The 25,394-nt window shown below is 47.6% G+C and overlaps 1 protein-coding gene across 2 annotated transcripts in view; it reads left to right on the top strand.

Annotated features, from left to right (window-relative positions):
* The first annotated feature begins 4,308 nt into the window (after window positions 1-4,308).
* Window positions 4,309-25,394, top strand: part of SLC6A9 (solute carrier family 6 (neurotransmitter transporter, glycine), member 9) — a 47,515-nt gene continuing 26,429 nt past the window's right edge. Inside the window, exons 1-2 of one of the 2 annotated variants that reach the window (XM_006886564.1) lie at window positions 4,309-4,495; window positions 12,244-12,359. In XM_006886564.1, the coding sequence (XP_006886626.1) occupies window positions 12,330-12,359 (30 nt within the window). In that variant the 5' untranslated portion in view covers window positions 4,309-4,495; window positions 12,244-12,329. The remainder of the gene's footprint in view (window positions 4,496-12,243; window positions 12,360-25,394) is intronic. The other variant, XM_006886565.1, reaches the window with a different exon arrangement.

Here is a 25,394-nt window from a genome sequence, read left to right as displayed (position 1 = left end):
AGAGACTGTGCAGATGGTACAAGATAAAACAGGGTTCAGATGTGTTGTTCATCGGGTCACTATGTCATATTCAACTTGATGGCACCTAATAACAACAACACATTACCAAGGTGGAGATCCCTTCCTGAAACCCATCTTGACCTCTCTAGATTCAGGATGGCTGCAAGGTTTTCGCTTCTGCCACCATCTCTGCCCAGCTCCAACCTCAGTGATAGCTTTTACCAAGTTTATGCCACTGAAAAAAACTTAATCATCCAGTAACACTGTTCCCTTCCCTCTAGACTCTTCTCTCAGTGAATCTGAAAATTGTTACTCTGAAAGTTAGATGTCCTGAGGACTGAGTGGTCTAGATTTGGGGCATTAAGCTCTCTGGGTGTTGGGCACTAGGGTTCTGGGTACCGAGAACCTCAGAGCTGTTGGAAGCACTCTCATTCTTAATGGGAAGGATTCTGGATTTTGAGGACTCTAGGTACTGCCCACCACCTAGCTGTCAATTTGTCATACTGTGGTCACTGTGTGGCTCTTATGCTGCAAGCTGTATCACTGGATTTCAAATACCAACAAGGTCAGCCACTGGGGACAGGTTTCGGTGGAGCTTCCATACTAAGATAGACTAGAAGGGCAGGTTTGGAGATCTACTTCTGAAAATTAGCCAATGAAAACCCTGCAGATCACATCAGAATATCACATGAAAACAATGTAGTGCTGGAAGATAAACCTCCGAGGTTGGAAGGTACTCAAAATACACAGTCGTCACACAATGATGTGAGGATAGGAAGAATTTTAAAGACCTGTAAATGTTCCCTGGTAGTAGATCAGGGGACATTTTGTTCTTTTATGTACGGGGTCACCATGAGTTGGAGCCAACTTGAAGGCAACTAACAAAAGTATCAGACATTGGGCTGCCCCAAGACAGAGCCACAATCTGCTTCTGGTTTATATGCCTTATTTTACCAGGAGCCACTGAGGTTGAGCTTGAGAGCCCTGCTCTGAGTCCTAATGGGCAGGGCAGAGAAAGTACAGCCTAAAAGGCACATAGAACCACCAAGATGATCCTTGGATCTAGAACCAATTAACAGATTCCCCTGCAATGACACTGGGCAGGAAAGGTGCTCAGAACTAACTTCAGGTTCAAGAGACAACCTGAGGGCAGAGCCCAGGAAGGCCACTCACAGCATGCTTCTGGCTGGGAGGCTGGGGCTGTGAGGATGTGGAGGCTGGCTTACCAGGCCAGGCACCAACTCAAAGCAATGTTCACCTTCCCCCAGCCTCTCAGCAGGGCCCCCCAGTATGCCCAGTGCTACCAGCTCCAACAATGCCTTCCAGAAGTGGCCCAAGTCTGGCTTAATTCCTCTTAAAAAACCAGACACACACCTAAGCTGCTCTGTATGTCCCAACCCAGAGGCCTTGATCCTGCTGACTGATGACAGCAAATGAGGAATGGAGCCAGCACAGGGGATCTGAAGCTGGGCACAGCCCTCCCAGGAAACAGCACTGTAACTGGAGGCTCCTGGAGACAGACGTGCCTTAGCCCGCAGCGGGGTGGGGCCCGGTGGTGGCCAGCCCTCTTGCTGCCCTGCCCCAGGAAGAAGCCAGCCAGACGGCCAGCCTGGATGTCTGACCCCAGGAGTCCGTGCTTCTGTCCTCACCTACTCAGATCCGATTATCCAGCTCTCTCCACAGTGGTATAGGCTGGCCATGCCTTTCTCACACTGTAAACTAGCTGTCAGGGGCCAGGAGCTAACAGCCAACAATGAAGGCCATTTCAGTTCTGACCTGGGCTAAGCCCAAACCTGCCTCCCTTGAGGCCTAGTTCTGGTTAGAAAAAAAACACCTGCTCTAGTCCCCGTCTTGTGGAGACTGCCTTTCTGCTACAGTCATTTTTGCAAGTTTCTCCTCAGGACTCAATTCACTGTACAGTTGCCTGAAGTCCTCTCTGGGTCAAAGTTCATAAAATGCATATTTATAAATCTGTCTCAACATAGAAAAATATACTTTGTGCTGTGTCATCTGTTTGTCTAGTAAAATTTTTATGATAAACATCTCCAGCCTCCTGAGGTACCCAAGAAAAACCTTCCTCTTCAGTTCCTGGGCTAAAGTGTCCACTAATCCCAAACTCATAGGGGTCTTTGAGATGAGATCTTCTCTGAGGGCTGAACCCTGAGCTCCCCTTACATTCTCTGGACCTGACTCCAAGCATCCTATACCTTTGCATAGATTCCTCAAGGTGAGGTAGAAAAGCCTACTTTCCTGGCCCGTGACCATTCTCAGAGCACTGACAGACACTCTCAGCACCCCATAGTAGACTCACTTCACCCCTAGTTTCTTCAAAAGGAGTCAGGAGAAGGGCTTTGTCCACCCTCTCAAGTACTTAAAGCCCCACTCCTACTTCGTGGGGCCCTTTACCAAAAGTCTCTACCTTGCCTGAGTGGTGACTCTTTCTTATAAGTGACTCTTTTCCCTTCGTTCCAGGGAAGAATGCAGGAGAATGAAGCCAGGAACAGGGAGTTATATGCAGGTGGAAGAGACAAGAACTTGGGTCAGCCCTGCCCAGTCCTGGAAGTTAGGCTTACACCTAACACACATAGCTATGCAGTGCATACAGTCACTCTTCCACAAGAATACTCTCACTCAGATCCACCCATACAAATGCACAGGTCAGGGAAGCAGAGACACAACAGACTGCTCAGAGCATGTGAGCGTGAGTACATGAGTACACACGCTTCTAGGACTGGTTTATAAGAGAACCTGCTAGGTTTGGGGACATAAACGAAAATACCCTTGCTGATGAAACCAAAGTGTCTTCCTAATTCTGATCAAATCTCTAGCGTGAACAGGCTTGAAGTTCTGAGATGGTATGTACCTGGCCTGGATAATATATGGCCAACGAGTATCCCAACTGGCAGCAAGTGATACCTGTTATCTTGTCCAGTCTTCCTGACTGTAAATTAGTAAAGAGAAATCTCATGCATCCCTTGGTCTCCTCTGAGTTTGGCATGTGTACATCAGTGTCATGGAGGCTGACTGCCCCTAGGGGACTAATGAAACCAGTTTCCAGGCTGGGCAATGTGAGCAGCAGACTCAGGGTGCAAAGGTGGCTTGCACAGGTAAGTGTATGTGGAAGCTCCATTCCACCAAATCCTAGGTCCTGCTGGCTGAGGGAAGCCAAATATCAAATTTAATAATAGTAGACCAAATGCTGTATCGGGAAATGAGGGAGGCTTAATACAAGCTGAAGCTCACCTTGTGACACTGGGGCATTCCTTAGGAGTCAACATTGTTCTTAGTTTGTATCAAATGAATCCCTCACTCTTGAGATTAACATAAAGAGGAACTTGGCCTTATCTGTAAAAGATTTCACCATTATCCTTTGTTTTGTACTTCCTTGTGATTCTAAATAAATACTCAGAGAAGCATGGCTTGAGGTCTTCAGTCGAGAACTGCTGACCCCCTGTTTTACGCTCTCTGCTCTATCTCATTCCTGGCTGTTTATCTCTTTATTAATAATTATAAAATTATTCTATTCTTTGGGACCCTCGGTCTGCAACAGCTGGCCAGCAGCCAGCCACATAGAGCAAGGTGTTTTATCTACCAGTCCATGAGTTACCTGAGCTCACCCTTACCATTTTGCAGAGGAGGAAGCTGAGCTTCCTCTGGTTGGAACCAAAGTGAGGCTGGAACCGAGATCTGTCTCCCCTAGGAGGGAAGAGGAGCTCCAGGTTGGTTTCTGCAGATCTTGTAACACAGTCAGAATGGGGCTGGCCAGGCCAGCGGTCAAGGAATGGCAACAGGAGGGTTACCCTCTGGTCTTGGAGTTTCAAGGAGTAGGACCCAGGATTTAACCAGCTGTGCCCACATTCCCTAGCGGCGCTGCTCCAAAGGGAATGGAATTTGCTCTGAGTTCTCTCTAAGGGGAACGCAGGCGCAGAAGGCTGGGGGCCTGTCGAGCTAACTCTAGCCCCAGCCCCTCAAGTGCCCCAAGCCTCTTGGCCTCAGTCCAGCCTTGCTTGAGGGGGACGACATCTGCTTCCTCCAAGGGCCCCAGATGGAGGACAGAGAAGCAGGTCCAAGAGGGAGCCTCCTTTGTAGAGCCCACTCTCAGGGGTTCGTGGGGATCAATCATCCGAAAGCTGGAGCGACTTGTAATTTTATTCCCTAGGAGGAGGAGCCTGAGAAGTCAGCCAGGGGGGTGGGGATGGGATGGGCTGGGGGGTGGAGGGGGAGAAGGCGGCCCGGGAGCTGTTCAGTGAGAGGAGGGACTTGGCTAGGTCTCTCAAGCCTTCTCCACTCTCCAAACTTTCACCAAACTCTTGGCCCCCGCCTCCCTGAAACCAAAACACAACAAGCTCTGGAGGAGCCACGAGCAGCGCGGCGGGGCGGGCAGATTCGCAGCGGCACTGAGCTTCGCGAGGCTGATGCAACTTTCCCTTTAAGAAAACCACCTGGGAGCACTGCGGTGCGGACCCAGCACGCCTGGGCAGGGGGCTGCAGCATGGTAAGAGCGCTAAGGGAAGGCGGCGCTGCGATCTGTGCCTCTGCCTTTCTTGCCATCAGCCTAGCTGCTTGGTGACTCGGTGGGGCTTAGCCCCAGACCAGGGCATGTGTATGTGTATGTGTATGTGTATGTGTATGTGTATGTGTATGTGTATGTGTATGTGTGTGTGTGCCCGTGTGTATGCGAGCGCGCATGCATGCAGGCATCTGTGGGCAAGAGTGTGGGTGCACGCACGGGGATGTCTGTCTCGCCGCAAAGGCCGGGGTAGGTGCGCGCGTCTGGGTGTCTCCGCTGTCACCAAGGAGCTGAAGCAGCGGCTGGGAACGCAGTGGGGTGGGTTTGTTGGGGGGTGGGGGTGCTGCGTGGCGACGCCAGCTCGGACGGGGGCGGACGGCGCGGGGCTGTCGGTAGCGCCGGGACCGGAGCCTTTGGCGGTCCGTCTGGGGTGCCCGTGGGTCTCCGTACCGGTGTGAGTGGCTGGAAACCTGTCTGCGCCCCGTGAGCGGGCCCTTATTCCATCTTTTTGCACCCTCGCCAGCTTGGCTCCCTATCTGGCCCCTCCAGCCGGCTTGCCTCCCTATCTGTCCGCCCACCCACCGGCCCGGTGCGGGTTCCCGCGCGCCCGCCGGTCCAGGGAGAAGCCGCGCGGGGGAGTTTCAGCGCCTTAGAAGCTCTTTGTCCGTGATTCCCAGGATCAGGGCTTTTGGGGAAGGGATCACTGCCTGGGAGTTCTTTGAGGACTGCTATCCTGGAAGGGCCCCGTGCTCTCCACGCCCCAGTCCTCATTCCGGGCGCGCGTGGGGCGGGCCCAGGCTGCCGCAGGTGAGGGCAGGGGCCTAGCAGCTCCAGGGCGCTCACTTTCCACCGGCGCCTCACGCCCAGCAGCCCCAGCCCGGCTGGGGAAGGCGGCGGGGTCGCGCCCGGACGCTAGGGGGGTTTGCCGCTAGGGTCGGGAGGCGCCGGAGCCGGCCCAGGGGGCGGGGCAAGGGGGCGGGGACCTCGGCACCCCGGTACTTTTCCATGGCTAGGGGCTGGGGGCGGGGCTGTCGCCTTCTCTCCAGCTGAGAGGCCCACACGTGGCGGCTGATGTAACCCCCCTACGCTTCGCACCGATAAAGCTGACGCGCCCTGCTTCGAGGAATCAGGCCTCTCCGGGCGGCGCCGCAACTCCAAAAGGACCGCACCCCTGTCCACCGACCCAGGGCCTCCACTGTCGGCCCGCTGGCCGCTTCTTAAAGGAGCCGCGCCCACTTCCGGGCCTGCTCTTCATAGGCCACACCCCTTCACTAATCATTCTTAAAGGAGACGTGTCCCGGTTGTCTTGACAGCTCTGGTCCAAAACTCGAGGTCAATTCTTTACTGAAATAAGACTGAGGGTGCGTCTGCTAGGTGATAAAGACTAGAGCATGAGAAATGGGGAAGGAGGAAAAGACTAAGAGGTTAAAAAAAAACCCAACAGGAGGGGGGCATCAGAAATGTAGAAAGTATAGGGAAGGGACTGATCTGGGAAAGGACCAATGGGCGACACTGAGCATGCCCAAGTGTTTCCAGGGAACGCAGAGAAAATGCCCCCTTATACAGGCCTACACGGCAGCATTTGCAGTGATACCAGCTTAGTGGCCAGCCTTAAGGACACTGAACAATCCTACCTCTGCCCTAGAAAATCTCCCCAGCTGGTAGGGAATTGAATCTTGTACACAAACTAGTAATGTCACAACATTTCATGTGGCGAGTGTGCTAATCAGATATACATATGTTTTAGGGTCAGGATAGAAAGGCTGGCTGCATCCAGAGGGACTGGAGAAGGCTTCATAAAGAGAATAGCTCTGGGCTAGGTTTTGGAGATGAGTGGGCTGTGTAAGTAGAGAAGGGGACAAAGGTGCTCAAAAGAGAGAAGTGCCTGAACAAGAACTCTGAGGCAAGAACCCTCTGAGTACCACGTGGCAGCTGGCAGCTCACCTGGGTTCTCTCCTGCAGTTGCTGCCCCACTGCTCTCCATCACAGTAAGAGATTAAGCTTCCTTTTTTACATTCCTGTTCAACTGTGAGGTTCTTGCATAGAGGCTTTCAGCCACCTCTCCATCATCCCCACTAAAGACTCTGGGACGTGGCCCTGACGAACCATTTAAGTTCTATTTGACAGAGAATAAAGATGGAATGACACTCTAAACATTTGCCCTTAGACTGGCATCAGCTTCCTCCATTGCATTGTTTGTTGTTGTTGTTATGTGTCAGCAAGTCCTGTACTGCTCATAGCGAGCCTGTGAACAATGGATCTGAGCCCTGCCCTATCATATATCCTTCCTGTTCCCTCTTCCTCACTCCACCAATCTCAATTCATCAAATCCTAGCAATTATACTGTCTGTATTTTCTCAAATCTGTACACTTCTCCCCACCCTCTTATCACCATCCAAGCCTCCTCTTCTCCTCCATTCTCATCTCCCTGCATCACTTTCTCCACATGGCATCTGGAGTTATATATTCAAAATGCACATCTGGACAGTTGCTCCTCAGCTTAAAACCCTTCAATAACTGTCAAGTATCCCTAGGATAAAAACTAAAATCAGGCCCAAAGACCTAGCCCTTGCCCACCTTCTCTACTTTCCTCTCTGGCCACTTTCTCTCTGGCTCTCTGAGCCTCATCCTCGGGGTCTTTAATTGCTCCATTTGTTTGAAGAGCTTTTCTTCTTCCCCTTCCTTACTATTCCCACTTTGTCTAATTAACTTATCCTGACCCTTTAAGAGAGGTAATGCAGTGTGCATCATATTATGATGCTCACCAAAAGGTCAGCAGTTCGAACTCACTAGCTGCTCTTCGATGTGTAGTCTCCTTCCATGAAGATTTACAGCTTCAGAAACCCAGCAATGCAATGTTGCTCTTAGCTAGAATCAACTCAATAGTGGTTTTAGGTCATGGTACTCTAGAGACTAAAGTGTGCTTGATCCAGGCCATGAGCTTCTCTATTGATTGCTATGCTGTCTGAGAGCTGGACATTGAGTAAAGATGACAGAAAAAGAATCAATCAATGCCTGAGATGTGGTACTGGAGAAGAGTATTCAACATACCATGAACTACCAAGAGAACAATCAGATCTGTCCTAGAAAGGGTGAAACCAGGTTGCTCCTTGGAGGCAAAGATTTTGAAACTCCATCTCACATACTTTGGGCATGTTTGGTCCTTGGAGAAGGAATTATGCTTGGAAAGGTGGAAAGAAGATACAGGAGAGGAAGACCCTGAATGAGGTGGATTGACACAGTGACTAGAGCAATGGGGGCAGGTATGTTAGAGACATTGAAATTGGATCAAGATAGGGCAGCATTCAAAGATATTGTTTATAGAGTTGCTATAAGTCATAGTCTACTTGATGGCACATAATGACAACTCTTCAGTGGAGCCATGGGTAATGCAATGGCTAACACCCTGGGTGGTTAACCACAAGGTTGGAGGTTTGAGTCTACCCTTGGATGAAAAGCCTTGGTGGGAAGGCCTGGTGTCTGTAAGTCCTGTGGTGTCTGTGGTGGTGGTTGTTGTGTGCCATTGAGTTGAAGCTGACATATAGGTGAGCCTCCAGTAGGTTTCAGAGGTAGTATATTGCACAGGAGGAGAATGCCCATCCTGATGCAGCTGATGTCTATAGACATGTAAACAATCAGCCATTGAAAACCCCATATAGTGGTTTTGTTCTGACAGATACAAGATCACCATGAATGTTGGTTATTGAACGTTTAAACATCACTTCCTCAAGGAAGCCCTCCCTGACTCCCAGACAGGGACCTCTGCTGTAGACTTTCTTAAAAAGAATCTTTTTCTTTTACACCCATTTTTTAAAAAATCTGTAAATTACAGTCATCCCTTTCCTTCTTCCTAGCTTGTATAATTCAGGAAGCCAGAGACCTTTGAGTTCTTGGTGCCCAGCACAGGTCTGACCCAGAAGAAGTTTGCAATAAATTCTTGTAGAATAAATGAATGGGGTTGTGGTCAAACATAAATCTCTGCTAAGCAATTTAGGCCATATCCTGTTGGCAGAGGAAGAACAATTGGAAGGAATCAGGCTTTAGGGTTCTGAGAAGAATAATTGATAGAGATGTTATGTGCTGTAGAGACAGAATGGACTCAGAGCTGACCTCCAGCTCATTTTCAGAAGTTGTAAATCCCACAGGAGGAGATAGTCTTTCTTCTGAGGAGTAGCTGGTGAATTCAAACAGCTTGCTTTTGGATTGTCGGCACAAGTTACCACTAGGTCACCAGAGCACCGTAATTGATCAAGAGAAGAGGCAAACATTTGTAGAGATAAGAATTAGCCCTCAAACTTCCAGGACTTCCCAGAATTATTAGCTCACATGGAGAAAACGAAAGCTCAGAGAGGTTAACGAGCTTACTTGAAGTCACATGCCTTGTGAGTGGACAAATAGGTCTTAGAAAAGGTGTGGCCAGTGTACACGCTCCTTGGAGGCAAAGATGATGAAACTTGATCTCATCTGCTTTGGGTATGTTGTTAGGAGAGGCCAGTCATTGGAAAAGGACATCATGCTTGGAAAGGTGGAAGGTCAGCAAGAGAGAGGAAGACCCTCAATGGAATGACACAGAGACTGTAACGGTGGGCTTGAGTATGTCAGAGATGGTCAGGATGGCACAGGTCGTTATGAGTCATCGACTCCACGGCACTTACCAGTAGCAACAACCTTGTGAGAGCTAAAATTCTGGCCCACGCCTACTAGATTCAGGCCCTGCATTCCTCATTACTGCACTCACCTGACTCTGACCAGTGACTTGCCAGTGGCGACCTGTCCAGGCAGGGGCTCTGCTAAACACTGACATATGTTCCTTGAGTGCATAAAACAAAACCCACTGCCATTTAGTAAATTCTGACTCACAGTGACCCGATGGGACAAAGAGTCCTTCCAAAGGGTTTCCTTGGCTACAAATTTATGGAAGCAAACTTGCCATATCTTTCTCCTACACAGTGACTGGTGACTGAGTATCTTCAAAATATTTCAAGAAAGTTTGAACTGCCAACTTTTTCAATTAGCAGCAGGACCCTTGACCACAGAAGGTGCTATTTAACAGATACGGCAAAGGCAGAAGAAGGAGTAAAGCATTCCACCCAGCTTATTCTCCCGGAAATAGCCACTAGACAGTCTTTTCCTTGCCACACTCCCTAAGCGCAAGGATTATATAGACAAGAAATCCTCAGGGCCTGGCCCAGGAAAGACTCTTAATCTCATGGGTGCAAGTGGGTCCCCTCAACCAATCAGACAACAGATCTGGAAGGTGAAGCCATCTGGGAATGAGGAAGGAGCACTGGATCTGAAGTTGGAAAAACTGATTCAAATCATAGTTGAGGCACTTCCCAGTAAGACATCCAGCCTCTCTGAGCCCACCTGTCTAATTGTAAGCTGCTCTTGTCTGACTAGCCTGGAACAATGTGAAGCACAATAGGGTAGCCTGTGTGGGAGCACACTATAGCCCAGGTTCCAGGACAGAGTGGACTCCTTAAACTCATCTGACCAGAGGCCATAGTAATTCCCCACCCTATCATGGTGGCTCTCAGTATTGGCCTCTGCTACAACTACAGACAGTCCGCAGATTATGAACAAGGTCCATTCTCAAAACTATCTTTAAATCAGATTTGTTCATAAATTGAAACAGATCAACAAAACAACTCATTGGCATCAAGTTGCAACCAATTCATAGCTGACCCTCCAATAGGTTTTCTGAGGAGATTGCTCATCTTTCCCCTGCAGAACAGCTGGTGGATTCAAACTGCCTGCCTTTGGTTCGGCAGTGTAATTCCTTAACCACTCGGCCACCAGAGCTCCCTTTGAAACAGGTATGAGGTTCATATCTAAAGCCGGATAAGCAAATGCTTGTATTGTAGTTGTGGACCATGGAGTCAGAACGACCCATAAGTGACCCTCTAGCGAGTTTTCATAGGCAGTTAATAATACTATAAGTTTAATATATAGCTTATAGTGTACCTTTCTCTGCATAAAAACAATATTACAGATAACCTGAGACACTAAAGCATCTTTAACATAATAATACTGTAATAAAAATAGTGTTTTGATGTACTTTACAAAGCAATAGCTATTTGTTATGAGCCAATATATGGACCTCAAGTCTTTACTATAATAGATTTTACAGGGCTGGTTTGTAACAACAATAACTGGGAGACTCCCTGCATCATCATTACTGTTGTTCAATGTTTGATGAGACACAAATCCCAAGTTCACAGCTTTGAGTTGGAGGACAGAAGTGTGACCTGTCAGCAGGTTTTCGGAGGCTGTAAGTTGCAGAGGAGGAGATTGCCCTTCTTTCTACCAAGGAACTGCTGGTGGATTCAAACTGCTAAAGAGGCACAGCCTTTTAGCCTATTAGCAGTGCAACTCCCTACAGACTAGGAGCCACCAGGCTCCATGCTAAGTGCCACAGGAGAAGCCAAAGCCACAAGGAGGGACTCTTCAGAGAGGCCAGCCCAGGTGACTGAAAGAAGAGAAATAGCTGCCCCATCCCCTAACCTGGGAAGAAGTCTGCCTGTAAAGGACAGAGTTTAAGATCCAAAGAAGCCAAGGGCCAATTTGCATAGGCAAACAGCTTCTTCCTCTTCTTTCCTTCAGTCTTCCAGTGACTTCCTGAGCCTGTGGGTGAGAGGTGGCCATTGACAGGGTGGGGCAGAATGGCATGAAATGGCCTTGAACTGTGGCGGCTGCTTCCTGGCAAAGTGCAGCAGGCCCCAGAGGCTGCACCTACAGCCATGCATCCTTGTCCATCGGACCTCAGGCTCAGCTCATGTGAGAGAATTCGTGGGGGCTTCGCAAAGGCTGAGGCCTATCAGAAGCCTCCCTTTTCCGTCAACAACTGATCTTATAGATACCAATTGTATCTAATCTATAGATACCAATGTGAGTGTATGACTCTAACTCACCAGTCCCACATGGCTTCTCAAATGCTTCCTGCAAGATCCCCAGCTGACCTGGGGGACTCACCTTTGTCTCTTTAGTTCAATTCAGACAGCTCAGGAATGAAAGTCTAAGGCTGTGCCTGGCACTGGGCACCGAGGGATAAATGCAACGTAGTCCCAAGCCCTCAGGGAACTCACTGACTCACTGGTATAAGCAAATAAGTCTAATACAGACTCCAGTAGACATCCATGCAAAACAAAAAGGAAGCAGCAATATGTTCCTGCTGTTAGAAGAGGGTATTGGGAAGGCAGAGGTGACAGCCTGAGCAAAGGTACGGAAATAGGGGTGTTTGGTGTCCCTGGGGCTGATGGCCCTAACTAGTGACACAACAAGCCCAGACACCTTGGAGCCCAAGATGAATGGCACCAAAAAGAGGCACCAGGACAGGGAAGAACCAGCCTAGCTGGAGCGAGACTGGGTGTACGCTGATCTGAGCTGACTCCCCTCCAGGGGAAAGGTTGAAGCCATTCACACAGAGGATGAAGGATTTGGACCCTGTCCCAGTTCTGTGTTCATTTTGTATCTTTTATAGAATTGGGCATCTGGAGAGTCAAAAATAGGCCTCTGCCCATTGGGACAGGAAAGCTTGGAAACCAAGGGATGCAGGGGAAGGGTCGAGAGAAGAGCTCAGAAGGAGGGAGCTGAGTCTGAGGGTCATCTGGGAAGGAGCAGGATATGAAAAGGGCTTGGTGGTCAGGGGAGTGAGGGTTAGGAAGTCTGGGAGTCACTTGCTCTACCCCTTCTTTCCCACTCCAGATTTTTACCTCATCCTGCTTTCTCCACAGCTCCTGCAGTCTGTGCTCTGAGAGGTGCTGGAAGCAGAGCCTGTGAGTGCTGTCTAGGACTCCAGAGCCCCCACCCCACTGCTGCCATGGTAGGAAAAGGTGCCAAAGGGATGCTGGTGAGTAGGGGGACCAGGCTGCAAGGAGGAAGGGGTCATAAGGATTCTTTCTGTGGGACCTTCTGCCAGCCATTTGCCCTGACAAGAAGGTCTAGGAGGCTCCATGGGGCCTGGATCTGGCACTGCTGGGGCTTCTGGGTTGCTCAAGCTGTTCCGTTTCCCTGGCAAGGCAGTCTCTCACCTAGCAGGTTAAATGGCGCTGCAGCTCCAAGCCCACATCAGGAGAGGGTCTGGCCCAGAGTTTACAGAGGCATCCCAGGAGGCAGGAGACACATTCCCCCATCCTTGACCCTGGAGATTCTCTGGAGAGAAGGACACAGTTTGTCTTGCAGGGAGGATAGGAGAATACCTGGTGCTGTCCTGTGCCCAGCACCCTACTTCTCCCAGCATGCCCAGCGCATCACCACAGTGTTCAACATGCCAGTCAAGGTTTTCTCCAGCCCCAGCTTGACTTTTTCTTTACTTTTGGGGGTCCTTTTCCCTTAGAACAAGTAACATTTGGATTTGACAAGAGACAAGGAACATTCTACTATGACTCTTTTCCTGAGTCTCCTTGGAAAATTTGCTTCTCCCACCTTCCCTAAGGCATGGTCTTCCTTTGTTCTCTGCTCAGAGCATGGGATGCTATAGAGAAGGGATGCTAGTGAGGCCCAGTGAGAAACATGAGCTCCTAACTCTGAAGAGGGCAAGGGAGAGCCTGGTGAGTGCTTGAAGGAGCAAGCCTCACTGATGGATGGATCAGGGTCCTCACAGGAAGCAGAACCAGGCCTTATCCCAGAAGGCAGTGGTTCTATTTCTTCCCTGGAGCGCTTACCTCAGGAACATGCTACATTAGATATCTGTGAGAGGAAAAACCAGGAATTGAGTGTAGCCTCTTCCACAACATCTCCCTCTCCACTGGCAATTTCTTCTCTTTCATTTAAAGTTTAATTGGCCTGAGCCTTCTGCTAAACCCTCCCCAAACAAGCCTTGTCTCACCTAAGATTTCCAGGATTTGAAGTCCCCAGATCAAGGAATAGTTTGTAGGAGGGTGAAGGAGAGTTCTGTAGCAGGCTCTCAGCGTCCTCTCTCCAGCCCATTCTCAACTTTAGAGTTCAGCCCCTCACCCAAGCCCCCCGGCCTGTTCTGGTCTGGGCCTTGCCCTGTCCTCTCCTGCTTAGATGAACCTGAGTAGATAAAGCTTCCTAAAGAAGTCCTCAGCCAACCTGAACACCTGCAGGTCTTGTGAGAAAACCCAAAACAGGCCTTCCCAAGAGATGTTTTGGAATTGCCACAGGTGGCATGGGCCTGACCCTTCCCTTCCACAGTTATTTAAAAAAAAAAAAAAGAGTAACAAAATACTGTCGACTTGAGCCCGACTCCTAGCTGACCCTCCAGCAGGTTTTAAGAGGCTGTAAACCACAGAAGAGATTGCCCATATTTTTCCACTCAGAGCCTCTGGCAGATCTGGACTGCCTGAGAGGTGCTACGTTTGGGTTGGTAACCAACTCCCTACTGACTATACCACCAGAATTCTAGGCCCTGGGAAGCCTGAGAAGACCCCTGAGCACCCATTTTGCCCTCTAGAGGTCAGGAGAAGGCTGAGAGGGGACAAGGAAAGCCGGTAGGAGAGGCATAGGGCCTATGGGAGCAGCATGGAGAGCAGGAGTCCCAACAGCCCTGCCTGCCTGAGCAACTCTGCCCCTGCGCTCCACAGGCCAGCCTGTCCGAGGACAGAAATGCTGCCTTGGGACTCCCGTTCCCAGCACCAGGATGTGCCTAAAGATAGCTGGAGCTTGGTTTCCTCTGTGTCCTCTGCCCTTTGGCTTCTGCCTGCCGCTTCTGAGCTTGCGGCTCATAGCATATGTCCCCTGGGCACTCCCCTTGGTTGCTCGGAGATTCTATTCCTGCCTCCTGCTCAGTTCTGCCGGTGACCTTGGGCTGCTCTATTCTTGGGCCTTGGTGTGGAGCTGAAGGTTCAGGCCTGGTCTCTAGCTGCCGCTTCTGAGGTGCCCTGGGCAGCCTCTGCCCAGCCCTGTGGGCAACTAAGCAGACACGATATTGGGTAGTTGTGTGTTTTCTTAAGGGTAATGGCTAGAGAGGCTCTTTTCAGTTGGTTTCCTTTCTGGATGCCGTGGGAGGTAAAGAAGAGAGGATATTGAGGGTCATGCCTATAGGACAAGAGCACCTGGACCTCCCTGTGTCTCCGTGTCTCTGTTACCCTGTTTGAGCCCAGTATGTAGAGTATGTAGAGAGGAGGCCCCTGGGTTCTCACCATGGGGTCCTTGCTTCCATTCCTTTGGCCCAGGTTTGCGTGTGATTATGCGGGCCTCTCAGGTCTCTTTCATGTTGACACTGTGTCCAGCTTCCAGAACAGGTGCCCCGTGGAGGAGCAGATCACTTCCCAGCACGTGCCCAGGCCCACATGCTGGCTGCACGTGCTCCCTCCCCCCACTCACAGCCCAGATGGTCTCTGCCAGGCCAGCTCAACTGCCTTCCTCACGCCTCAGCAGCTCCTAGGACAGGGCCATGCGAGAACCCAGCTGGCCAGGGTGCCTCCGAGCTTATGGGAGCAGCTGGGATGCTTGGGGGCACCAGGGGCGGGGTGGAGCGCTGCTTCCTCAGAGACCCAGTGCTTATGTATATGTGTGGGGTACTGCTGCCTGGGTCTCAGAGGACAGGAAGCTGGAGGAGAGGGGGCCTGGGCAGAAGACACGAGACACCCACACCCACACAGGCTCTATTTTAATCCTATGGTCTTACAACAAAATTTAAATTCACAGACTTGCTGACTCAGTCCCCTCCCTGTGCCCATTCAGACTAACTCTTGGCCAGTCAAGGTGAGTCTTTGACTTTTTCCCATGTCCTGAGCACACTTGTTACTTCAGCCCCTGGTGAGTGCTTCAGCCTTGGGGTAAATATGAGCAGTCGCTCAGGCGAGGGTCCTAGGTGCTGGAACATCTGAGTCCACCATGGCTGCGTTGGCCTGCCCCTCCCTTCCTGCTCTGTAGTGCTTTGATGTGAGGCCTTGGACCCCACTGTCTGCAGCTCCCATCATAGGGCCTAGAGCACAGTAGGTGTTCACCTTGCCCAAGACTTGGCGTGTGGCCAGTGCTTAACTAGTACAGGCTTAGCACATATTGGGAGCTCCTCAAGCTTAGGGCTTAGCACACATGGGGCACTCCTGTGATCAAGTGATCCACTGGGCAGTCACCTAGCACAAGTCTTGACATGTGGCAAGTGCTGATCTAGTACAGACTGGGCACACATTGGGCCCTCCTACAGAATAGAGCTTGTCACACAGTGGGCACTCATGTCACACAGTGCCACACACACAATGAGGGCTCACCCCACCCAGGGCTTGGCATACATTGTGTCCTCACCTAGCATAGAATGTGGCATGCACAGGACACTCCCCTAGCGCAGGGCCTAGACTCTCACAGGGCTCACTCGGCACAGTGCCAGCACACGATGGGTGTTTGCTTAACACAGAGCCGGGCATACACTTGTGCTTTCTGAGCACTGGGCTCAGCACAAACAGGTGTTCTCTGAACACAGGTCCTGGCACACACTGGTGTCCTCTTCACACAAGCTGTGGCACAACGTTGGTGCTCCCCTAACATAGGCCCAATACACGGTGAGGGCTTTTCTCCTCAACTTTTAATTGTGATCTGAGTGAAAATTCCCAGAGCTGTCTGTCTACTCAGCATGTTTGCCCTTTGTTTTGGCTTCCTGATGCTCTAGTGCAGTTTTCAGAGTCTCTTCTTTTTTTTTTAATCCCCAGTTCATTCATTGTTGCACTTTTCTCCCCTCCCAACCCTCTCCCCTAGTACACTATCCTCTTGGAAAAGTAAAAGAAAAATTCTTTCATTGTTTTACAATCCCTCCCCGCCAGGTCCACTCCACTATGCAGCCTTCGCTCTGGACTCCTGTCATGACAAAAATACCTAATCACATATCCATTTAAACAGTGTTCTCCCTCATCTGTTTCAGTGCAGTATACATTATTGAACCCATCTTTCTCAGTCTCCCTCCAACCCCGAGGTCAGTCCTGTTTTACAACAGTGGCACCATGCATTCTTTGTCTTTTTTTGACTGAGATACTTCACTCAGCATAATGTCCTCCAGGGCCGCCCATTTTGAATAATATTGCATAAGTTCCTTGTTTTTCAATGCAGTGTAGTATTCCATTGTGTGAATATACCACAGCTTCTCTATCCATTCGTTTGTTGATGGGCACTTGGGTTGTTTCCAACTTCTTGCTATTGTGAACAAAGCCGCGATAAACATGGGTGTGCATATATCTGCTTGGGTGGCAGTTATGGTCTCTTTGGGGTATATTCCCAGTAGTAGAATTGTTGGGTCAAATGGTATCTCTATTTGCAACTTTTTTAGAAAGCACCATACCGCCTTCCACAGTGGTTGTACCATTTTACGCTCCGCTCCCACCAACGGTGAATAAGAGTTCTAATTTCTCCACAACCTCACCAGATTTGTTGCTTCCTGTTCTGTTAAATTTTGCTATTGTTACTGGGGTCAGATGATATCTCATAGTTGTTTTGATTTGCATCTCTCTTAGAGCTAGGGGTTTTGAACATTTCTTCATGTGCTTGTTTGCCATCTGACTGTCGTCTTTGGTGAAGTCTCTGTTCACATCCTGTGCCTATTTTTCTATTGAATTATTTACCTTTATCTTGTTGTGGTACTCAAGTATTTTATAAATTCTGGATATAAGTCCCTTATCTGATATGTCATTACCAAATACTTTTTCCCAGTCTGTGGCTTCCCTTTTTACCTTGTTGGAGAAGTTTTTGGTTGTGCATAGGGATTTGATTCTTAGAAGGTCCCCTTCATCTGTTTTATCTTCTCCTGGTTGTAGGCAGAGTCTCTTCTGACATCCATTTCAGGTTTTTTCTTTCTCTTCTGTCTTTGTAATGACCTTTTGCTCTCTTCATAAATTATATTCTTTGTACTATCCCAGAACTCATCCAGTCTTTGATAATTGGTGTTCAATGTCTCAAACCTATTCCTAAGATGATTTTAAAACTCAGATGGATACAACCATTCTGGAAGGCAGTTTGGCACTTCCTCAAAAAGCGGAACATAGAAATTCCATATGACCCAGCTATTCCACTACTTGGAATATACCCTGAAAAAATGAGAACTGAGGCACAAACGGAGATTTGTACACCAATGTTCATAGCAGCATTACTCACCATCACAAGACCATGGAAACAGCCCAAATGTCCAACCACAAACAAATGGATTGAGAAATTATGGTTCACACCATGGAATACTATGCAGCATGCATAGTATATTGTAAATTATTTCCTAACTTGGGACGGGCTGGAAAGCATTATGCTGAGTGAACTAACTCAGTCCCACGAGAATAAATATTGTATAAAACCATTATTGTAAAATGAGTACAAGGATCCAAGAGGGGGGAGAGGTTGGAAACAGAAGGATGAGGATGTGCAGGGGGAGGGGAGGATTAATTATGAGGTTGTACAATTTGTTGGGTGGGGGGAATGAGGGAAATTAAAGAATTTGTTCTTGAAAACAATGTATTAGAATTTTGTAAATAAACTAGTTGTTGTTGTTGTTGTTAAGTGCCATCGAGTCGCAGGCCACTCATAGCGACCCTATGAAGGAGAGTCCTCGACGCTTGGGTGCATTTCATCCTCTCTCCAGGTTCATAGGGTTTCCGGAGGCAAGCTATTATGGAAGTGGATGCCACTCCTCCTTCCAAATGAACTAGTAGAAAATGTTAATTAATTAAAAAAATTTTTAAAAACTCAAGATGGAATAGATTCAAGATCATATCTTGATTCTCGTGGCTTATTTTAATTTTCTTCTACCTCAATTTGAACTTACACATAAGTAATTAATTGATGGTCTGACCCACAGCCCACCCCTGGACCAGGTTTAACTGCTGATATTGAGCTTCTCCAATGATTTCTTCCACAGATGTAGTAAATCTGATTCATATACAGCCCATCAGTTGAGATCTATGTGTAAAGTTGTCATTTGTGTCTTTTAAAAAAGGAATTTGCAATGAATAAATCATTGAAAACATAAAATTCAGTCATTCCATTTCAAGCCTCATTTCTATCACCAAGTCCATGTTTTCCAACTACTATTCCTTCTTCATGGTTTCCAACTTTTGCATTCAAGTCACCAGTTATCATTAATGCATCTTGATTTCCCATACAGTCAATTTATGGCAACTTGAGTGGAAAAATCAAAGTATTATAATGGAAAGACAGAAGAAGAATAGATTCCTTCGAGTCGTGGTGCTGGAGAAGAGTCTTGAACATATCATGGACTACCAAGAAAACAAATAGATATGTCTTGAAGAGGGTGAAAACTAGTTTCTCCTCAGAGGTTAGAATTTTGAAGCTCCACCTCACTTACTCTGGGCATGTGGCCAAGAGAGATCTGTCCTTGGAGAAGGACATCATACTCAGAAAGGTGGATGGACAGCACAGGAAAGGAAGACCCTGGATGAGATGGATTGATACAGTAACTGAGGTAATGGGGGTTGGTGTGTCAGAATTAGTGAGACTGGCTCAGGACAGGGAAGAAGAGTTCAGAGCTGCTATGCATAGGGTCATTATATCCCAGGCGACTCAAGGGCATATAACAACAATAACATACTATGATAGATTTGGAAGCAAGAGTGGCATCCATTTCCTAAATAACTTGCCTCTAGAAACTCGATGAACTTTGATAAATGTCATAGTTGTAGAGGGGCTTCAGGCCTTTTTGTTCATAAGGTCACTATGAGTCATGCTTAACTCGAAGGCAATCAACAACAACAATGACATTATAATGGAATGTGCAGAGAGCTGGAATTGCAGAATAGAAAGAAGAACTAGCTCTGCATTTTTCAAGCTGAGAGAAATGAAAAACAAATTTAAACCTCAAGTCACAATAATAAAAGATGCTATGGGCATTATTAGTTAGTTAGGTTGCTATGAGGCTAAACATTGTGACACTGATGTGCCAAATGTAATAATAGTTACCCATGGTGGACAGTGCTTGGTAGAGCTTTCCAATTAAAACAAGCTTGGAAGCAGGAGTGGCATCCAGTTCCGAAATGGCTTGCCTCCAGAAACTCTATGAACAGTGCTCAGGCCTTTTGTTCATAGGGTCGCTATGAGTCGTTTACGACTCAATGGCACCTAACAACAACAACAACATGGGCAATATGTTAAATGATCCAGAAAGCATCAAAAGAAGATAGAAGGAATACACAGAATCACTGTACCAGACAGAACTGATTGATACTGAAAAATTTCAGGAAGTACCATATGAGCAGGAGCTAATGGTAATGAAGGAGGAAGCGGAAGCTGCATTGAAAGTATTGGCAAAAAAAATGGCCTCAGGAATCAATGGGCTACCAAATGACTTGTTTCAATTAACAAATGCAGCCTTGGATACACTCCCCAGTCTATCCCAGGAAATTTTGAGGACATCTGTTTGGCCAAAGGATTGGAAGAGATCCACATTTGTTCCTATTCCCAAGAAGGGTGATCCAACAGAATGTGGAAACTATTGAACAGTATCATTAATATCACAGGCAAACCTAGTGGCCTAGTGGCAAGAAGCTGTGCTGTAATCCCAAAGGCATGCAGTTCAAGGCCAACAGTTGCCCTATGGGAGTAGAATGGGTAGTCTCCTCCCGTATGATTAACTACTTTTGAAAACACAACAGAGGGTCAGCAATGAGTTGATTCCAACTCTACGGTACACCACCACAACAACAATAACAACAACCAGCAAAATACTGCTGAAGATCATTCAAAAACAGCTGTTGTTGTTGTTGTTGTTATGTGTCATCAAGTCGTTTGCGACTCATAGCGACCCTATGCACAACAGCCCTAAACCCTGCTCTATCCTGCGCCAACCGCACCGCCTCTGACACACCCATCCCGATTACCCCAGTCACTGAATCAATCCATCTCATAGAGGGTCTTCCCCTCCTGCGCTGTCCCTCCACCCTCCCAAGCATGATGTCCCTCTCCAAGGACCCGTCCCTCCTGGCAACATGTCCAAAGTATGTCAGACGAAGCTCCAGAATCCTTGCCTCCAAGGAGTAGCTTGGTTTAATTCTCTCCAAGATGAATCTGTTTGTTTTCCTGACAGTCCATGGTACATTCAGTACCCTTCTCCAGCACCACAGCTCAAAAGCATCCACTCTCCTTCTGTCCTCCCTAGTCATTGTCCAACTCTCTGATGCATAACAAGTGATTGCAAATACCATGGCCTGTATCAGGTGCACCTTAGTCTCCAGAGAGACACTGTTGCTCCTGAGTACTTTAGAGAGGTCCCTAACAGCAGACTTTCCCATCGCGATACGCTTTTTGATTTCCTGACTGCTGGTGCCAAGAGTGTTGACTGTGGAACCGAGCAAACTGAAGCTGTGAACACTCTCAATCTCTTTGTCATCCATCCTGACACTGCCAATAGGTCCAGTGGTGAGAATCTTTGTCTTCTTGACATTGAGCCTCAGTCCATACTGAAGGCTGCAGTCCTTGACCCTTCGCAGCAAGTGCATGAGGTCCTCCTCAGTTTCAGCAAGCAGGGTTGTGTCATCTGCATAATGCAGATTGTTAATAGAGGAACTTCCAGAAGGGCAGGCAGGATTTAGAAGAGGCTGTGGCACCAGGAATATCATTGCCAATGTGAGAGGGATCCTGGCTGAAAGTAAGGAATACCAAAAGAATGTCTATTTGTGCTTTATTGACTATGCAAAGGCAATTGACTATGTGGATCATAACAAGTTGTGGCTGACACTGAGAAGAATGAGAATCCCAGAGCACTTGATTGTGCTCATGCAAAATCTATACCTGGACCAAGAGACTGTTGTGCAGAGAGAGCAGGGAAACACTGCATGGTTTAAAATTAGAAGAGAGTGTATCGGGGTTGTATTTCTCTCTATATCTATTTAATCTGTGTGCTGAGAAAATTTTTCAAGAAGCTGGACTCTGTGAAGAGGAATGTGACATCAGGATCAGAGGGAGACTAATCAATAACCTGTGTTATACAGATAACACAATGTTGCTGCCTAAAAGTGAGGAGAACTTGAAGCACTGGTTGCAGAAAGTCAAGCAATGCAGGCTTCAATTACAGATTTCATCTCAATGTCAAGAAAACAAAGATTCTTACAACTGGACCAATAGGCAATATAATGATGGATGGAGAAGGGATTGAAACTGTCAACAATTTCGTCTTACTTGGATCCACAATTTATAACCTGGTACCAGCTGTCAGAAAATCTGGAGACATACTCCATTGGGAAAGTCTGCAGTAAGGAACCTCTCCAAATTACTGAGGAGTAATGATGTCAGTTTGAGAACTAAGGTGCATCTGATTCAGGTCATGTTTTCCCCTCAATCATTTGCTATGCATCTGAGAGCTGAATAGGGATGACAGACGAGGAATTTATGCCTTTGAGTTGTGATGTTGGAGAAGAGCACCAAACATTCCATGGACTGCCAAAAGAACAAATAAATATATCTTGGCGAGTGTACAGCTGAAGTGACCCTTGGAGACAAGAATGATGAGGCTCTGCCTCACACACTTTGGGCATGTTGCTAGGAGGGGCTATTCCTTAGAGAAGGACATGGTGCTTAGAAAGGTGGAGGGCTGATGAAGGAAAGACCTTCAAACAGGTGGATTGACATGTGACTGCAATGGGCTTTAGTGTGTCAGGAATTATGAAGATGGCACAGGTTAGGACAGGGTTCAGATCCACTGTTCATAGAGTTGCTGTGAGTTGTACTCAACTTGACAGCACCTAACAACAACATCTGTCTACTCAGGCATTTCCCCCCCAAGGTAGAGGGGTTTCTAGTTAAGAATAGGCATTTCCTATATTCTTCCAATGCTCTGGTGGAATAGGACCCTCTGGTAGGTAGCTCTGGTAGCCTAGTGGTAAAAAGATATACTGCAGTCCCAAAGGCACACAGTTCAAATCTACCAGCTGCTCCACAGGAGTAGAATGGACAGTCTCCTACAGTGCGATTAACTGCCTCTGAAACCTCACTGGAGGACCATCTATGGACCATTCCTACTCAATGGCAAACAACATCTATCTACAGATAGATTTTTTTTTCTTCAGCCATTCTGCATTGTAACAGCAAACTTCCCACTTCATCCTTTGATTCTTGTTTCCATTCACCCTTCTGTCATTTTCCTTCCTGTCTTCTGAGCTTTTTTCCCCCGCTTAATAGATTTATTATAAAGTTATATCCCCAAAGGGAGGGATCTCCCTCCCTGAAAGGAGATTTGGAGGGAAGGCCTGAGCTTTTTCTTAGAAGCAAATGCTGCCTTTTGATCTTGCTTGTATGGATGAGGACTGAGTACTGCTGTAGTGTTAATTGTTCACCTTATAGATGTGTTGCTTGCCTGGAAATTGCTCCATAGGGCAGAGTTCAGTTCTAGGTTAAAGGGTGACTAAGGGCTATGGTCGTGGTGGTTCCATCAGTCCCTATCAGACCCATAGTCTGGCCACTATTTTTTTTAATCTTGAGTTTTGTCCCACCCACATTTATCTTCTATTCTATCCAGGACTTGAAATTGTGATCCATTCAGAGCTGTCAGGGTGGTAGCTGGCACCACCTAGTTCTAGTTTCAGGGTCATGGATACTTAGATTTGCAAGGTCCAGTAATACTAGGGACTAATTGTTTCCATGTGTCTTTGATTTTTCTCACTCTCATTTGCTTCAAACAGACCAATAGTTGCACCTTAAATGGCCACCCACAAGCTTTTAAGACACCAGGTGCCACTCACCCAAGTAGGACACAGTGCATCGTCTTAGTGGACTATACTATCTCCATTGACCTTGATGTCCTCTGAGAAGTGAGTGTTGTTCACACATAGTTCCTGGGACAGCCTCTCCTGGCACAGGTCTGGCTACTCACACAGCCTTGGTTTCCTGTGTTGCTTTCCTAATGCTGAATTTGACACACAATAGGCACTCTCCTTGCTCAAGGTCTGGCACACAGTAGGAACTCTCCTGAGACGGTGCCTAGCACAGAGGAGGTGCCGTTCTAGCCAGGACAGCCTGGGCAATGAGCTTCCGCTGGTCGTAGATGTATTACTGCCCCCACCTCCATAAACTGGGCCATGCCCAGATCCAAACGAAAGGCCCAACTTTCCTCAGACTTCCGCTCTGGCTCCAGGACCCTGCCTTCCCTCTGCTCACTCTCCCCACTGGAAGCTTTACGCTCCCCCTAAGCCCACCTACTCAGTACCTCACTTCCCTCCATCCTCTGCACTTTGTAGTGCTAGCTCAGTGGGACCTTCTCCTTCAGAGTCACAGGGGACAACAAAACCCCTAGACTCTTTGCCACTCTGGAAGCATGCCCACTCATATTAGGAAAAGTCAGCAGCAAGGGCTGGGGGAGTCGGCCTCCCTAAGTGGGGCTGGAGCAGCTGGATCCCTCTAATGAGGCCTCATTACGGCCAAGGCCCAGCTGGGCTGCTGCCGCCTCCTGTCCCTATGGCCAGAGCCAGGGAAGGCCGTCCAGCCAGGGCTGCCTGTTCTGGGCACCCAGCCCAGGCCAGGGCAGCCAGAGCCCAGAGCCCACCCTGGGTGGAAGTGAGCATTTGGACATCATGGGTGACTGGGTCTTCCTGGAGCCAGTGGCCCAGCCAGGGCCTTAGCCCTCAGTCTGTGCCCGCAGGAAGTCAAGGGAGCATGTCTGGGGAACAGGCAACTTGAGGCTGGCCCAGTGGGCGTCTGCATTAGCTGTATCTGGGGGCATCCGTAGGAGTCATGCCTGAGTCCAGGCTGATCCCCATCTTCCCATCAAAAATGGGGGTAACAATGCATCTACCTCAGGGCACTGAATAAGATAATATATGTAAAGTATTTAGAACAGCACTCAGCTACTTGTAGTAAGTATTGTTATGTGTTACGTATTATTGTAAGGACTGATGCTCACAGGACTTAATGCTGGGTGACTGTTAGCCCCATTTAGACATGAAGAACTGAGATCAGAGATGTTAAATGACTTGCCTAAGGACATTTATAGGGAGAACCTAGCAGGCCTGGTTGACTCTAACACCTATGGGGCCCGCCCCCTATTTAATTCTAGTAAAATAACAGACCGTAATATTTACCAGTTTGACGACTTTCACATGTATTATCCAGTGGCAGTGATTACATCCTTCATGCCATGCGACAATCACTATCTGTTTCTGAATTCTTCCACCATCATTAACATAGATTCAATGTTTTGTGGGGATTTTTTTTGAGGACGTTTTATAAAGTTGTTTTTTAAAAAAAAACCTTTGGTTGTTTTTTAAAGTTCATTCATTCATTCTAGGTAGAAATACATCTACTCTGTACATTTCTTAACTTTTTTTTTTTGGTTGAATTTAAAATTCCTTTTATCAGTTGACCCTACATTTCTTAACTTTTAAGAAAACATTTTATTGAACTTAATTCTAATATTTTTCTGTATATAGTTTGATTTTTTAATAAATTTCTGTGTATAAACATTTCCATAGTTTTTTCAAGTAGTGACCTTACACTGTAATCGTACTTTTTTGACTGGCTTCTGTCACTCAGCATAATTTCCTCTACATTTCCCATAGTGTGTCACATTTTGCAATTATTGATCACTTTTTAGTACTTAATACTTCATTGTGCGAAGGTGCTAGAGGTTTTTTAGCCATTCATCCTTTGACAGAGACTTGAGTTGTTTCTAATTCTTTATTATTGTAAATAATGCTGGTCAATAAAACATGGGTGAGTGTATGTCAGCTTGTGTTGCAGCTAAACCCATGGTTTTCTGTATCCTGTGGGGTTACCATACTTACCAAATTCATAGAAAAGTGATCCTTCACACCCAAAATCACTCATGACTTTGTCCAGTGGATGTTTATTAAGGAGCTGCCATGTACTGGGTCCTCTGCCAACTCGTCTGTTTGTAAAGGGAATAAGAGATCGATATTTGTTCCTATCCCAAAGAAAGGTGACCCAACAGAATGTGGAAACTACAGAACAATCTCACTGATTTCACATGCAAGCAAGATTTTAC

The sequence above is a fragment of the Elephantulus edwardii genome, unplaced genomic scaffold (genome assembly GCF_000299155.1).
Source record: "Elephantulus edwardii isolate Elephantulus edwardi_28Jun2011 unplaced genomic scaffold, EleEdw1.0 scaffold00049, whole genome shotgun sequence".
NCBI lineage: Eukaryota > Metazoa > Chordata > Mammalia > Macroscelidea > Macroscelididae > Elephantulus > Elephantulus edwardii.
Note: the sequence above shows the minus strand (reverse complement) of the source record. Positions and strands in the feature narration are given on the sequence as shown.